The 14,193-nt window shown below is 42.3% G+C and overlaps 1 protein-coding gene across 2 annotated transcripts in view; it reads left to right on the top strand.

Moving 5' to 3' along the window:
* SDAD1 (SDA1 domain containing 1) overlaps positions 1-13,549 on the top strand; it is a 34,262-nt gene extending 20,713 nt beyond the window's left edge. Inside the window, exons 13-22 of one of the 2 annotated variants that reach the window (XM_003129088.4) lie at positions 232-290; positions 1,101-1,177; positions 2,827-2,924; positions 3,030-3,106; positions 3,946-4,072; positions 6,238-6,332; positions 6,422-6,612; positions 6,720-6,804; positions 7,639-7,800; positions 10,329-13,549. In XM_003129088.4, the coding sequence (XP_003129136.1) occupies positions 232-290; positions 1,101-1,177; positions 2,827-2,924; positions 3,030-3,106; positions 3,946-4,072; positions 6,238-6,332; positions 6,422-6,612; positions 6,720-6,804; positions 7,639-7,800; positions 10,329-10,376 (1,019 nt within the window). In that variant the 3' untranslated portion in view covers positions 10,377-13,549. The remainder of the gene's footprint in view (positions 1-231; positions 291-1,100; positions 1,178-2,826; positions 2,925-3,029; positions 3,107-3,945; positions 4,073-6,237; positions 6,333-6,421; positions 6,613-6,719; positions 6,805-7,638; positions 7,801-10,328) is intronic. The other variant, XM_005666768.3, reaches the window with a different exon arrangement.

Raw genomic sequence — 14,193 nt, 5'->3', positions numbered from 1 at the left:
GATGGGTTCTATTTAGATTATGTCGTTGGAAAGATAATTTGATTAAGGCAACAGTTGAGCAAGGACCCGAAGGAATGGAGGCAGTAACTCATGCCGACGTCTGAGGGCTGGGTGTTTGGGGGGGCGAGCAGCAATAGCACTGGGGTCGGCTTGTGCTTGCCGTGTTTGCTGTGGTTCTGAGAGGCTGAGCAATAAACGGACTGTGACCCTTCTGATCTCTTACATTTTTAGAAGTAACAAAGATCCTTCTGTTTGCTGCACAAGCATCTCATCACTTAGTACCTCCAGAGGTGAGAGCTCTTAACCTTACTTCTCTCTGGATCTCCGTACCTGCATAGCAGAGCCACTATTAAGTATATTATGGTGGCTTTTCCCACAAGGGATTACTGTCCTCCCCGCCTTTTACAAATTGAGTGGAAGAGGCACTACCTCTTAAGGAGATAACATGTAAAAGTTTAGTTAGAGAAACAAAAAAATTTTATCACAAAAAGTAAAATTTGGAGTTCTTGCTATGGCATAAGGTGATCAGCAGCATCTCTGCAGTGCTGAGACACGAGTTTGACCCCCAGCCCAGCAGGTGGGTTAAAGACCTGGTATTGCCGCAGCTGCGGCATAGGTCGCAACTGCAGCTTGGATCTGATCCCTGGCCCAGGAACTCCATATGCCGAAGAGCGGCCAAAACATAGAAAAAAGAGAAAGTAAAGTTTGCTTTGGACAAATCGTTGAAAATTCTGGTTTTGTTTAATTGCAGAATTTTATAGCGGGGAAGGCAGGAACATCAGTGCATCTGTGGTGATTATTTTTCAAAGTTGGCGAATCCTTTCTTTGATTAAAACCCTGTTGGATTACATTGGGTCAAAGCAATTTTTAAATCCATATTGAAAACTAATATTAAAGGAGAACTAAATTTAATCTGAGCAAAGCCAAGAAGAAAGCTGACACCCAGAGTGGAGTCGTTCTCTTTCTGCCTTCCTCAGTCCTGATCCTTCTGACTCCCAAACCGAGGGTGGAACAAATAATCTATTGTCCCTTGTCGTCCGGTGTGTGAGTAGGTGTGGATGTAATCCAGGACTCATGTCTCTCCTTTCCCTCCCATTCAGATCATCCAGTCTTTGCTCATGACGGTGGCCAACAACTTTGTTACCGACAAGAACTCTGGGGAAGTCATGACCGTAGGGTATGTAGAGTGTGGCTGGAGGCCGCGGATGTGGGTTTCAGTACTGGGCTCGCTTTCCATTAGTGCGATGTAAAATCTCAGCTATAATGTGCCCTCTGGGAAAACAGTTTAAAATATACTTCAGTCTTCTCAGGAGGCTTGGTCTTTTTAATTTACTGGTCAAAGATACTTGTCCTCCTAATCAACATTTTGGTTTTTTTACTGGCTTTGTTCTTTCAAATGAATGAATGTATAACAATCTCAATGTTTTTCTCCTGTCTCCTATCCTGAATTCCTCTCTTCCCTGGAACAAATGATTTGTTATTGAATCACTTTTTAATCCCAAGACAGTTGGGCGGCTCTTGTGATTAATTCAGAAATACTTATGAGTGTGAGCACTGGTTTAGGGATTGTCTGATCTGCCCTGACAACTAGGCAGTATGAACAGCTATTTTTTATCTCCCTTGGAAAATATTGCTAGGATAACAGCCCTGAAGACTTGCAACTTTTCCTTGTTTAACCAGTACCATCTTCCTGGAGTTGGCAAATAAATGCTGCCTATTGTTTATAGGCATACCTTCTTTTAGGGGTGGGAGCTGTGCCAAGACATTCAGAAGTTCCCAGGCCAGGGATTGAACCTGAACCACAGCAGTGAAATGCCAAATCCTTAACCTCTAGGCCACCAGGAAACTCCTAGACATACCTCCTTTTGTTGCTCTTCTCTGTATTGCTCTTTGCACATACTCTGTTTTTTTACAAATTGTGGTGATTACAACCTTGTGTGGAGGAAGTCTGTCAGCATCATTTTTCTAACAGCATTTGCTCACTTCATGTCTGTGTCACAATTTGATAATTCTCATAGTATTTCAGACTCTCTGCCAGCAAAAAGTTATACTTTGCCGAAGGTTCAGTTGAAGGTTAGCATTTTTTAGCAATGAAGTATTTTTAATTAAGGTAATACATTCTTTAAGACGTAATGCTATTTATTACACAATTAATAGACTACAGTATAGTTTGAACATAACTTCTATATGCACTAGGAAACCAGAATATTTGTGTTACTCACTTTATTGCAGTGGTCTGGAACCAAACCTGCAGTATCTCTAATGTATGCTTTACTTTGCCGCACTGACACTGTTCCTTATTCCACTAGTAAAGGAAAGGCCAGTTAACTGTCTGGAATCAAAACTCTTTGAGGCTGCTCACCCTCACACTCTGCCATGCTGCAGTTTTAGAGACCTAAGCCATATGAAACCCAACTTAGATTCCTTTTGATTTAGAAAATCTTGTCATGGATGCGCCTGGGATTTGGCGTTGCTGTGGCTATGACTGTGGTGCAGGGCGGCAGCTGCAGGTCTGATTCAGCCCCTAGCCTGGGAACTTCATATGCCGTAGGTGCAGCCCTGTAAAGAAAAAGGAAAAGGAAAGAACATCTTAGGTGGAACCACGTGAAACCGTGATGAAACTGAATTTTGGTTTTTGGGGGGGGGGTGCCATGCCTTCAACCTGCAGAAGTTCCTGGGCCAGAGATTGAACCTGTGCCACAGCTGAAACTAGAGCCACAGCAGTGCCAATGCCAGAACCTTAACCTGCTGAGCCATGAGGGAACTCCCTGCTTTGATTTTCTTTGTATTTTTTGATTTTTTTAAATTCATTTTTTCCTTTTCTAGAATCAATGCTATAAAAGAGATAACAGCTCGATGTCCTCTAGCTATGACTGAAGAACTTCTCCAAGACCTGGCTCAGTATAAAACACACAAAGATAAGAGTAAGTAGTGTGTTATTCTCGGATAGATCAAAAAGGATAGAGTAACTCATTTTTACCTCAAGAGACCCTGCTCTGAAGTTTCTGATTATAGGTATTGTTTTCCAGATGTGATGATGTCTGCTAGAACTTTGATTCAGCTCTTCCGAACACTGAATCCTCAGATGTTGCAAAAGAAATTCCGGGTAGGTGAAGCATGCATCTGTTGATCAAGGGTTTGGTCTCAAAAAGTGAGACTAATTTCCTAGAATTTAATAGTGTTTCTCATGCTTCCATTAGGAGTATTGGTGATACATGTAGTTTTTTGGTTTGTTTTTGTTTGCTTTCTCAGGGCTGCACACAAGGTATATGGAAGTTCCTAGGCTAGGGGTCGAATCGGATCTACCACTGCCAGCCTACACCATAGCCACAGCAACTTGGGATCTGAGCCGCGTCTACGACCTATACCACAGCTCACGGCAATGCCGGATCCTTAACCCACTGAGCAAGGCCAGGGGTCGAACCTCCATCCTCTTGGATACTAGTCAGATTTGTTTCCGCTGAGCCACGATGGAAACTTCCCAAGTTTTATTCTTTAAGCTCAGAATAAAATTGGTTGAATACTATTGCTTAAATATTTTGTAGTCGGTACATGCCTTTTGATGCTGGCTGAGTGTTAAACTGGTTCAAGTCAGTAGCTGATGCCAGTGCTGAACAGGCTATTCCCTCACTGGACACTGCCTCTTTTGAGTTGGGCAGGAAGGGAAGTGCATGTATGTAAGAGAAGATGATGTGATCTCAAGGCTTAAAACTCCAAGTTTCCTGATTTGAGTCAGAAGAAAGCAGGAAAACAAAGTTTTCTTTCTAGGCAAAGTTCTGGCTGGAGGATTTACCTTGACCCAAGACATAAGTGAGCTGTCTTTGTCATTCGATTGCTTCCACTTTTTGTGACTCTCCCTCTGAATTCAAAATCCTAGAGAATCCTTTTCATGAAGAGTGTTTTGCAATCTAAGAACCTGATTGAAAACTAGATTCTTTCCTTTAGGGTAAGCCTACAGAGGCGTCCTTAGAAGCAAGAGTGCAAGAATATGGAGAACTAGATGCTAAAGATTACATTCCAGGAGCAGAAATCCTGGAAGTTGAAAAAGAAGAAAATGCTGAAGAGGATGGAGGTTTGTTTTTGTTTCACCATTATCTGGGCAGAATCAGTCCTCTATTTGTTTTGGTCTTGAAATTTCATACTGTTTGGACATCCATTCAGCAGGTACTTACTGAGTAATAACTCTGCGGCCTGCACTGTCACAAGCATTGGCGGTCAAGTGAACATGGTTCCTGCTCTGAAGGACCTTTCACCCTAATGTAGGAAATGTCTTTTCATGTCCTTCAGAGTGGCTGCCCCTTATCAAGGGCATACTGTTTGACATTTGGGAAAGATAATGGGTTTTTGTTTGGTGCCTAGAAAAAATGAGGCAGATTAGCCCTTAGCAATCCTCCAAAAGCAGAATGCTCGCTGAACTTGTTGAAGAATGCTGAGGAACTCTAATCTGATTTCAGGCTTAGCATTGATTTCGTTGGTTGCCAGGGTCCTCTCTTCTTCCTCTTCCTTCTTTATTTCAACAACGCTTTCATAAAAATTAGCTAAGAGCCAACCACTGTCAAAGCCAAGATGAATGATGTGGCTCCTGCTCTTGAGGGTCTTTCATAAGCAGCTAATAAAGCATTAACAAGGCTTGTGATTGGAGGAGAAGATAAGGGCTAGAGAGAGGTCAGGTCTACCTCAGAGGTTCAACAAACCCTTAAAGGAAATAGTGACCCATGAGCCATATTTTTTTTTTTTTTTTTTTGGTCTTTTTGTCTTTTTTGTTGTTGTTGTTATTGTTGCTATTTCTTGGGCCGCTCCCGCGGCATATGGAGGTTCCCAGGTTAGGGGTCGAATCGGAGCTGTAGCCACCGGCCTACGCCAGAGCCACAGCAACGCGGGATCCGAGCCGTGTCTGCAACCTACACCGCAGCTCACGGCAACGCTGGATCGTTAACCCACTGAGCAAGGGCAGGGACCGAACCCGCGACCTCATGGTTCCTAGTCAGATTCGTTAACCACTGCGCCACGACGGGAACTCCAATGAGCCATATTTTTTATAATGAGCGAGCGATGGTAGCATAGTGGAGACTGCCCAAGCAGACTGTGAGCAAAGTCCTGGAGGATTTAGGAGGTTATTAGAATATAGTCTGCAAGGTGATGCATAGCAAGCTCTGAGACTAGAGATAGGGTTAGGCCTTACCATGAGTGGCTGTGTTGTGTGTGCCATACCTACAAGCCAGGATGCTGTCTTACAGAACATGGGCATCCACCCACAGACGGCAGGTATCCTTGATTTTGAAAGTTTACTGTGGTGACTCCATTGGGAACTCTGATACCTCTTTATTGAGGATCTTGCACACCTAAAATTTTCTACCTAAGTTCTCTGAATGACTTGTTTCTTTTTTGGCCACGCCCATGGCACGCTGAAGTTCTGGGCCAGGGATCTAACCCACGCCACAGCAGTGACAGCATTGGATCTTTAACCTGCTGAGCCACTATGGAACTCCTAAATGACATGTTTCTAATTTCTCAAACGTGTAGATATGCTTAGACTAGTTAGATAACTTGCCGTGTCGTCAGTAAGTGTGTAAGTCCAGTTTTGTTTGTTTGGTTGGTTTTTTGTCTTTTTCAGGCCTCATTGGCAGCATATGGAAGTTCCCAGGCTAGGGATTGAACTGGAGCTGCAGCTGCCAGCCTACACCACAGCCATAACAACTTGGAATCTGAGCCTCGTCTGTGACCTGCACTGTAGCTTATGGCAGTACCAGATCCCTAATCCACTGAGTGAAGCCAGGCATCAAACCTGGGTCCTCATGGATACTGGTCGGGTTCATTACCTCTGAGCCATGACAGGAACTCCTGTAAGTCCAATTTTGATGGACACAATTGGTTTGGTAGCAAGAACATGGGCTCTAGAGTCAGACATGATTTCCCTAATTTTAGCATAGGCTGCATTTCTAGTAATATAGTCTGAGACAGGTTATTTAACTCGAGAATCTGTTCCTCTTTTGTTGAGTTATGAGGGTTGAAGAACAATTGTAAAGTTTTGGCTCATGGTAGACACTTGGTCAGTGCTTATTCTTCATTCCTTGACTTAGTTAAATTGATGCTGCTTATTTAACAGTAATATTGCACAGTTCTTGGTGAGCATCTGTTTGAGGTTCATTACCTGAGTTTTCTTTTACCTGATTCATCTCAGTGTATCGTGAGCATCCCCGTGAAGTGGGTGCTCACGGTGCGCTCGTTTTCCCACAGACGGGTGGGAGAGTACCAGCCTCAGTGACGAAGCAGACTCCGATGGTGAGTGGGTTGACGTGCACCATTCTTCCGATGAAGAGCAGAAAGAAATTGTAAGTCCTGACGTTGCCCTTTCAAGTGATGGGGGCTACGCTCTCCCTGGAGTTAATAGCTGTTGACGCCTGTGTTGTATGCCTTCAAGTCCGAGAAGCTGAACAGCATGCCTTTGGAGGAGCGGAAAGCCAAAGCTGCAGCCGTCAGCACCAGCCGGGTCTTAAGTCAGGAAGACTTCCAGAAAATCCGAATGGCCCAAATGAGGAAAGAACTCGACGCGGCCCCCGGGAAAGCCCAGAAGAGGAAGTACGTGGAAATAGACAGTGATGAGGAGCCCAGGTAGGACGGCGCGCACGCCAGGTCCGCAGTCAGCTCGCGTGATTATGAAAGTATCGGGAAAAGGAATTCCACCCTTGTTTCATGTTATGTTCTTTTCTTCACCCCAGGGGTGAGTTACTTTCGCTTCGGGACATTGAACGCCTTCATAAAAAGCCAAAGTCTGACAAGGAGACAAGACTAGCAACTGCAATGGTGAGTGAGGCATGTCGTTCCCTAGCTCTTTAAATGGAAAGCACATGAAGTAAAATACCACCCAGGACCCGTATAGCCACAGAACTGCAGTAATTTAATGTTTTAAATCAAGGAAGAGTTAACATAGAATACAATGCGCAGATATGAGCTGTTCCATTAGATGCATTTTAACCGCTTGGTAGGCATGTAACCCACCATCCATGGCAAGTTCTAGAGCATAGAAAGGCACCGTTCTATGTGCACGGTCTCAGGGAGGCTCAGTACAACAATCCAGGCTATTAGAAAAGCAAGGGAGTGTTTACAGCCGTTGATGAAAAGCAAGTCGGGTGGAGCCTGCCTCGGGCAGGTGCTGTGGCCGGCTGGGATGCCCCCTGCCTACATCTCCAGCTTCATTTTCTCCACCTTGTTTCAGCAGGATTCCAGATGGGCTCCACATCACGCTCTGGGTTCCATCTGTACTGGGGCTTGTTCCCACGTCCTCTCTCCACCATGCCTTTGCATGTACCATCCCTCCTTCCTGAAGTGCTCTGCCCTTCTCTCGTTTCCCACCAGGAAGGCCTTCCTTCTGTGAAAAACAGCTCATGGGTCTCTTTCTCAGAGGCCCCCCTGTGCTCACCAGGCAGAATGAAAACCTTGTCTCCCATGGAGCTCCCCTTTCCTCATCACAATTCATCATGGTCCCTTCTCCCCTGATTGACCTGAGTCGCCGGGGAGCTGGGCCTGTGTTCCCTTCACCTTGGTGTCCTTGGCATCAGTAGAGCTGGCACAGGGGAAATGTATATGTCGATGAGATAATTCTTGCCGTGGTATCTGTGTGTGTGTGTGTGCTGATAGGCCGGAAAGACAGACCGGAAAGAATTTGTGAGGAAGAAGACCAAGATGAATCCATTTTCCAGTTCCACAAATAAAGAGAAGAAAAAGCAGAAGAACTTTATGATGATGCGGTATAGTCATAACGTCCGGTCCAAAAATAAGCGTTCCTTCCGAGAAAAGCAGGTGAGTTCAACTTGAAGCTTGACTAGGTTGAGTGATATCATCATCTACGACTTCTCCACATGTCAGTGGAGCTGTGTCTTCTGAGACCCTTGTACTTAGGATTGATGAGGGGATTGTGGGGAGCATGGTGAGGTGGAAAGTGGTCAGTGTGTGTAAATCCTTGACCTGACTTCGTGAGATTCAGCTGTATGACCAAAGGCAGTCCCTTTTCCTCCTCTATAAATAAAGGAGTGCAAGCTGGATAATCACTAAGGCCCATTCTGCCAAAATTCTCTTGCATCTGTGAAACGTAAAAATTATATATATATATATACATATATAGTCTTTTTAGGGCCACACCCACAGCATATGGAGGTTCCCAGGTTAGGGGTCAAATCACAGCTGCAGCCCACTGGCCTACACCACAGCCACAGCAATGTGGGATCTGAGTCGTGTCTGTGGCCTACACCACAGCTCATGGCAACGCCGGATCCTTAACCCACTGAGCGAGGCTAGGGATTGAACCTGCATCCTCATGAATGCTAGTCGGGTTCATTACTGCTGAGCCACAACGAGAATTCCAAAAATTAACTGAATAATAATTTTTGAGTGCCTGGCCCTTTTTTCCAAAGAGCAATAAGTATGTGTGTGGTAATATTTCAGAAGCAGTTTTAGGAAAGGGGTACAAACAAAACAGTTCTCTTGCTGGCGTGATCCGTCCTCTGTGTACACTTATACAAAGCCTTTCTGTTTACAGGTCTTTAGGATTTCATTTTATCCATTTTCAGTCTTTGATGGGTAGTCCTGTGCTGCTGTCTTGGCTTACTTATTTCATAATTCATTGTAGTAAAACAAATTTATGTTTTTGTATCTTGCTCTACTGGAAGTGTACCAGAGTATATAACTAAATGTATTCGGAGGAATCTCTAGGAATTCAGGTCAAAGGTGAAGTAGTGTCACATTCTGAACCAGCATTCCTAAACTGCTAGCCAAGGACGAGCCTGCCAGGCCTGAGTGTAACAGCCAGCTCTCCAGGGCAGTGCTCCGAGGTCTGTGTGGGAACCGAGTCAGTATGAACTGAATTAAGGTAGCTCTTAAAGCATACCTTGCTGTGTGACCTTTCTAGTTCTAAACCGTTCAGCAACATTATGTAAAGTAATAAAGTACAGTGTTTTGAATAAAAGTGGAAAGTGGAGGGGAAAGGAAAGGTGCTATTTAAGATTTTAAATAGTCTGAATTTTGCCAATTCAGTTTAAATTCATAGTTGAAGCGATTCAATCCATCAGTTTGTCCTTCTCCTGCCCTTTGTGAGAGTTTAGTTTTGAGGAAATAGTAACCATCCTGTTGACAGGCCTTGCTTCGTTGTGAGTTTTTTGTGGACTTGCTGCATTTTAGGTAGGGGTGTTCCCCCAGCCCTACTTCCTCTGTGTTTTAACAGCATTTTTTCTTTTGGCACAACAGAGAAGCCTTGCTTTGTTCCCGTCAGCACCTTGTGAGGTATAAAATATTTCTCTCAAAGATTAGAGAATTTTTTAAGATGAGGTTAAAAGCTCATTGGATATATGCACTCGTTGGTTCAAGAATACTTTCTCCTCCAATTTTCTTGCCATTTATTAGAATTTCAGTGTTTGTTGCCTTGCCCTATATTTTCTTTCAGGTCTCTTCGTTATAAAACTTGACTCCAAGCCTCTAAGTTTTTCCGTTTTCTCCTTCACTCTAGGCCAACACCATCCAATAGAAATACAATGCAAACCACATATGTAATATTAAAATAAAAAAGCAGAAAGAGGTGAAATTGATGTTAGTAAAATATTTTATTTAACTCAGTATACTCAAAATAGTATCGTTTCAGCATATTATCAATATAAAAAGTCCTACATGAGATAATTTTACATTCTTGTTTTTGAGTTAGTTGAGATCCAGTGTGTTATACATGGTGGCACATCCTAATTTGGACTAGTCACATTTCAGGGCCCAACAGCCACATGTAGCAGTAGCTAATGTATCAGATGGTGCAGCTGTAGAATGTCACCACAAAGAGATGAGACTAGAAAAGGAAAGCAAAGTACGTGATAAGAGAGGAGGACCTCCCCCGACCCGTCGCCTTTGGTAACCATAAATTTGTTTTCAAAGTCTGTGGGTCTGTTTCTGTTCTGCAAGGAAGTTCCTTTGTATCCTTTTTTTAGATTCCAGATATAGGTGGTATCATGTGATATTTGTCTTTCACTGTCTGACTAACTTCACTTAGTATGATAACCTCTAGGCCTACCCATGTTGCTGCAAGAGGCATTATTTCGTTCTTTTTTATGGCTGAGCAATATTCATTGTATATATGTACCACATCTTTATCCATTCCCCAGTGTTCATTGCAGCACTGTTTACAGTAGCGAAGACATGGAAGCAGCCATAATCTTTTATTTGATACTCTGTATATTTTCTTTTGGGAACTCTAAAACTTGGTAAGAATGTTCATAGGTTCACTTTGGACATTGGTCCTATGGTCTTTTTCTCTAGATCGTGTTTACATATCTTTTTCTTTTATCTTCCAGCTGGCACTACGAGATGCACTTTTGAAAAAGAGAAAAAGAATGAAGTAACTTCCAAGCAAGTTTTCCATTCCAAGAAGAATGCTAAACTTGTGTCATGACTCTGAAAATTAATAAATTAAGAATGTTTGTTTACTGTAAAAAGTCTAGAAGCACCATATTGTGAAAACCACAGTAAACTTGGTAGCTTTTGGTGGTGGTATTTTAGAGATGGGTAGTGGTGAGAGTGTTTGAAATGTTAACAGCAGCAGTGTTGTAAAATCATTTTCATTTAGTGTTCATGCGATATATATATTGCACTAAATGAAAATGGTTATAAATAAATACATATACAGTGTTCATTATATATATACACATATATAGAGAGTGCCTTTTAATTGTCATTGAAGATATAAAAATAGAGGAGCCATAAGTCCTCAGTCAAGGCATTTACAGCCTGTTTTCGGGATGGGGCGAGGGACAGGTGTGTATATGTGTGTTTACACTGCAGCATACATGGTTCTCTAGTAGAGATAGGTCCATGAATCTGTGGGGTCACCAAGGCCTTATGCACTAACTCTGCAGGGCATGGGAGTTATATATTCTCTTAAAACAGGACACTGTTACAAAAGTAAGAGGATCTTACTTGTAAATAGGCTTATATGATGAAAACAGGTCCCTGCTGTACAGATTTTGAGTAGACAGTTTAGCTTTTTTGGTCCATTCATCCAAAAGATGTAAATTTTTTTTAAGGCCAAGTACCAGCTTTTTGGTTAAGACCTTGCTTTTTTTCTTTGGTCTTTTTTTTTTTTTTTTTTTTTTTTTTAGGGCCACACCCATGACATGTGGAGATTCCCAGGCTAGGGGTCGAATTAGAGCTGTAGCTGCAAGCCTGTACCTCAGCCACAGAAACAAGGGATCCAAGCTGCATCTGTGACCTACAGCACAGCTCACGGCAATGCCAGATCCTTAACCCACTGAGTGAGGCCAGAGAGCGAACCCAAGTCCTCATGGATACTAGTCAGGTTCATTGACCACCGAGCCACGACGGGAACTCCCAACTTTGCTTTTAAATTGCTTTAAGTATGTAATTTTTTTTTTTTTTTTTTTTTTGCCAAGTACAGGCTTTTTGATTAAGACCTTGCTTTTAAATTGCCTTAAGTAATCTTGGAATGGCTTTAGTTCATCATTTGGGCTGCCCACTCTGCCAGAGAGGAAAAAGAGATCAGATTGGTGTCCTCAGCCTTCCTTCACCCTGTAATATTTTCAGCCCACTGTTTGCCCTGTCTCAGTAAATGTTTTCTGGTGTTAAATAGGTGCTCTGTGTGCTTGAGTGGGGTGTGTTGTATCCCTTTCCTAGGCATGCTTGAGTGGATTCAGGGCCATGAGAACCATGGTCCGTCAGTTTGCAAGTTGTATTTGGAAATAATTCGGTACCCTTTGTCCCTGATTTCTTAGATACTACTTGTTAGTTGGGAAAAAATTGCTTCAAACTAGAGTCAAAGACAGTTTTCCGCTTACTCAGCAACTTCTAAAACCACTTTTCTTGTTCCTCTTCCAGCATCTTCTGTTCACTCTCTGAGTTCAACTTCAGTTTTATTTGAATGAAACTTTGTACCTTTCTCTAAGATGCCCCGTACCCCTGGGGATTCGTTGTGAAGACCTTGAGGCTTAATGATTAAATTGCACTGGCCTAGTGAGAGGAGCCCTCAGTCAACCCCCAGCAACGTCAGTGTTTCTCAGGAAGTGTCTGATGCAAATTTGAATGTTTTAGAACTGAAACTGCTCCCTTTTCTTTTGCCTGTTTGAATGATGCATCTCCAGATGTGTCTAGCTCCAGGGAGAGGTGAATAAAATTCAGAATGACCTAGCAGCTAGAGTCTACAGCTTTGCCGTGTGAACTGTGTTAGTGCCTGGAACTTCTGTCCTTCCCCTAAACTTGCCCAGCCCACTTAGTGCCCAGAGGCCAGAGTCCATTCTGTGTTCTGATGGTCGTTCTTCTATTGCTCTTAACTGAGGTTTATATGGAAGCTAGGTTTCTGGCTTAAAAAGCTATAGTCTTTTACTTCTTTCATCCCATAGTATCATCTTCCTATCTGATTCCTTTTTTTTATGTTATAAGCCCTCTTGAGAATATTTTGTTTATTCTAAATCTGGAGGTCAGATCCTCGTAATGTTGGATGTTACCAGCAAAGGTAGAGTAACCTTCAGGTTGACTTTAACCTTGAAGAAGTCACTAGGGTGTGAGCTTCAGCTTTTTAATCTCAGATTTTTGTCAGCATTGAGAATGGTTCATTTCAGGGATGAACTTCACATTATCCAAGCTCATAATATATATCAAGTAATGCCTAAATCTAGAATGCTGATGTATATTTCATCTTAGCAAGTTCCACTAGACATAGACAGTAAGCTCCACTAAAGGCAGAGTTTGTTCTGTGCTGCATCTCCAGGGCTAGTTCAGTGCCCAGTACATCGGTACTCAACAAATATTTGGATACCTGCTATAACCCCCATCTGTCAGTCTTCTCTCTATAAAGAACATACCACCTACCTCCTTGATTATTTTGAGAATTTTGAGAACTAATGTTTATAAGCACTTAGCGTGGTATTTGCCAGAAAGTAAGCATTCAGTAAATTTCTTATTAAAGATTAGATACCTGTTTTTATTTTATTTTTTGCTTAATTTGCTTGAAACAACAATTGCAGTTGCTACAAATATTTGTTTTAGCCCTTACCCATTTAGGGGGAACTAGTTTGAAATATAAAGATGTATATTGAATGTTGGCTGTGTACAAAGCGCTCTGCTAGAAGCCATGTTGGTTGCAAATACAATGTCCACGCGATAGAGAAACGCCTAATCCAGGAAAGGAAATAGACTCACAAAATGACTACACAAGGCACAGCACAGGGCTAGGGCCGTCCTGGGAAGGGACAGCTGAGCTGGCAGAAGGGTGAAAGGCCTGTTTGCCAACACCCGAATACTTCTGATGAACAAGGCAGCAGTAGCAGAGAAATTCCTGAATCACAAAAGAAAAGAGTTTGAAAGTTGCACTAGGAATTCCTGTCGTGGCACAGTGGTTAACGAATCTGATTAGGAACCATGAGGTTGCAGGTTTGATCCCTGGCCTTGCTCAGTGGGTTAAGAATCTGGCATTGCCGTGAGCTGTGGTGTAGGCCAGCAGCTGTAGCTCGGATTTGACTCCTAGCCTGGGAACCTCCATATGCTGCAAGTGTGGCCCTAAGAATCAAAAAAAAAAAAAAAGAAAAAAGAAAAAAAAAAAAAAAAAGAAACTGAAAAATGAAAAAAAATTATCATCTATGTACAAGGTTACATGGCAGCTCAGTAGCTCACCAGAATATTTAACCAGTCGGGATATTCTGTTCTTCAGACTATTTTAGGTAAACACATTTTTAAACTGTTCTACCAAGTGACAATACAGTTCTACCAGGTGACATCCTTTCATTGTATAGAAGTAAAACTACAAATTAACTATTGCTTATATATCTTTAGAATGTATGTTATGAGATTTTAAAAAGATCTTGCATATGAATAGGAAGGTAAGGCACTGACATGGAGCTTTTTTTAAATAAGAAAATGACCTTTTCCTTTCTATTACAGAATCTTTGACATGCAAGCAGGAACAGAGAGCACAGCCAATTTCATACTATTTAAACAGCATATATTTTTGTAGGGTACTCCCTATATGATGATTTTACTTCCTCCTGCAGATTCTGCTTTTGTTGTTTTGTCAATCCAGTCTCAACATGGAGATGGTTAATTGATTTATCCACGTGATGGAATATCACGCAGTCACTAAAATGTTCACAATAGGAAATGTTTATTATAAATGAGAAGAACGAAATACAAAAATATTTATAGTATAATCCA

Source organism: Sus scrofa, chromosome 8 (assembly GCF_000003025.6).
Source record: "Sus scrofa isolate TJ Tabasco breed Duroc chromosome 8, Sscrofa11.1, whole genome shotgun sequence".
In the NCBI taxonomy this organism is placed as follows: Eukaryota; Metazoa; Chordata; class Mammalia; order Artiodactyla; family Suidae; genus Sus; species Sus scrofa.
The sequence above is the reverse complement of the archived record's forward strand: the minus strand, read 5'-3'. Positions and strand labels throughout refer to the sequence as shown.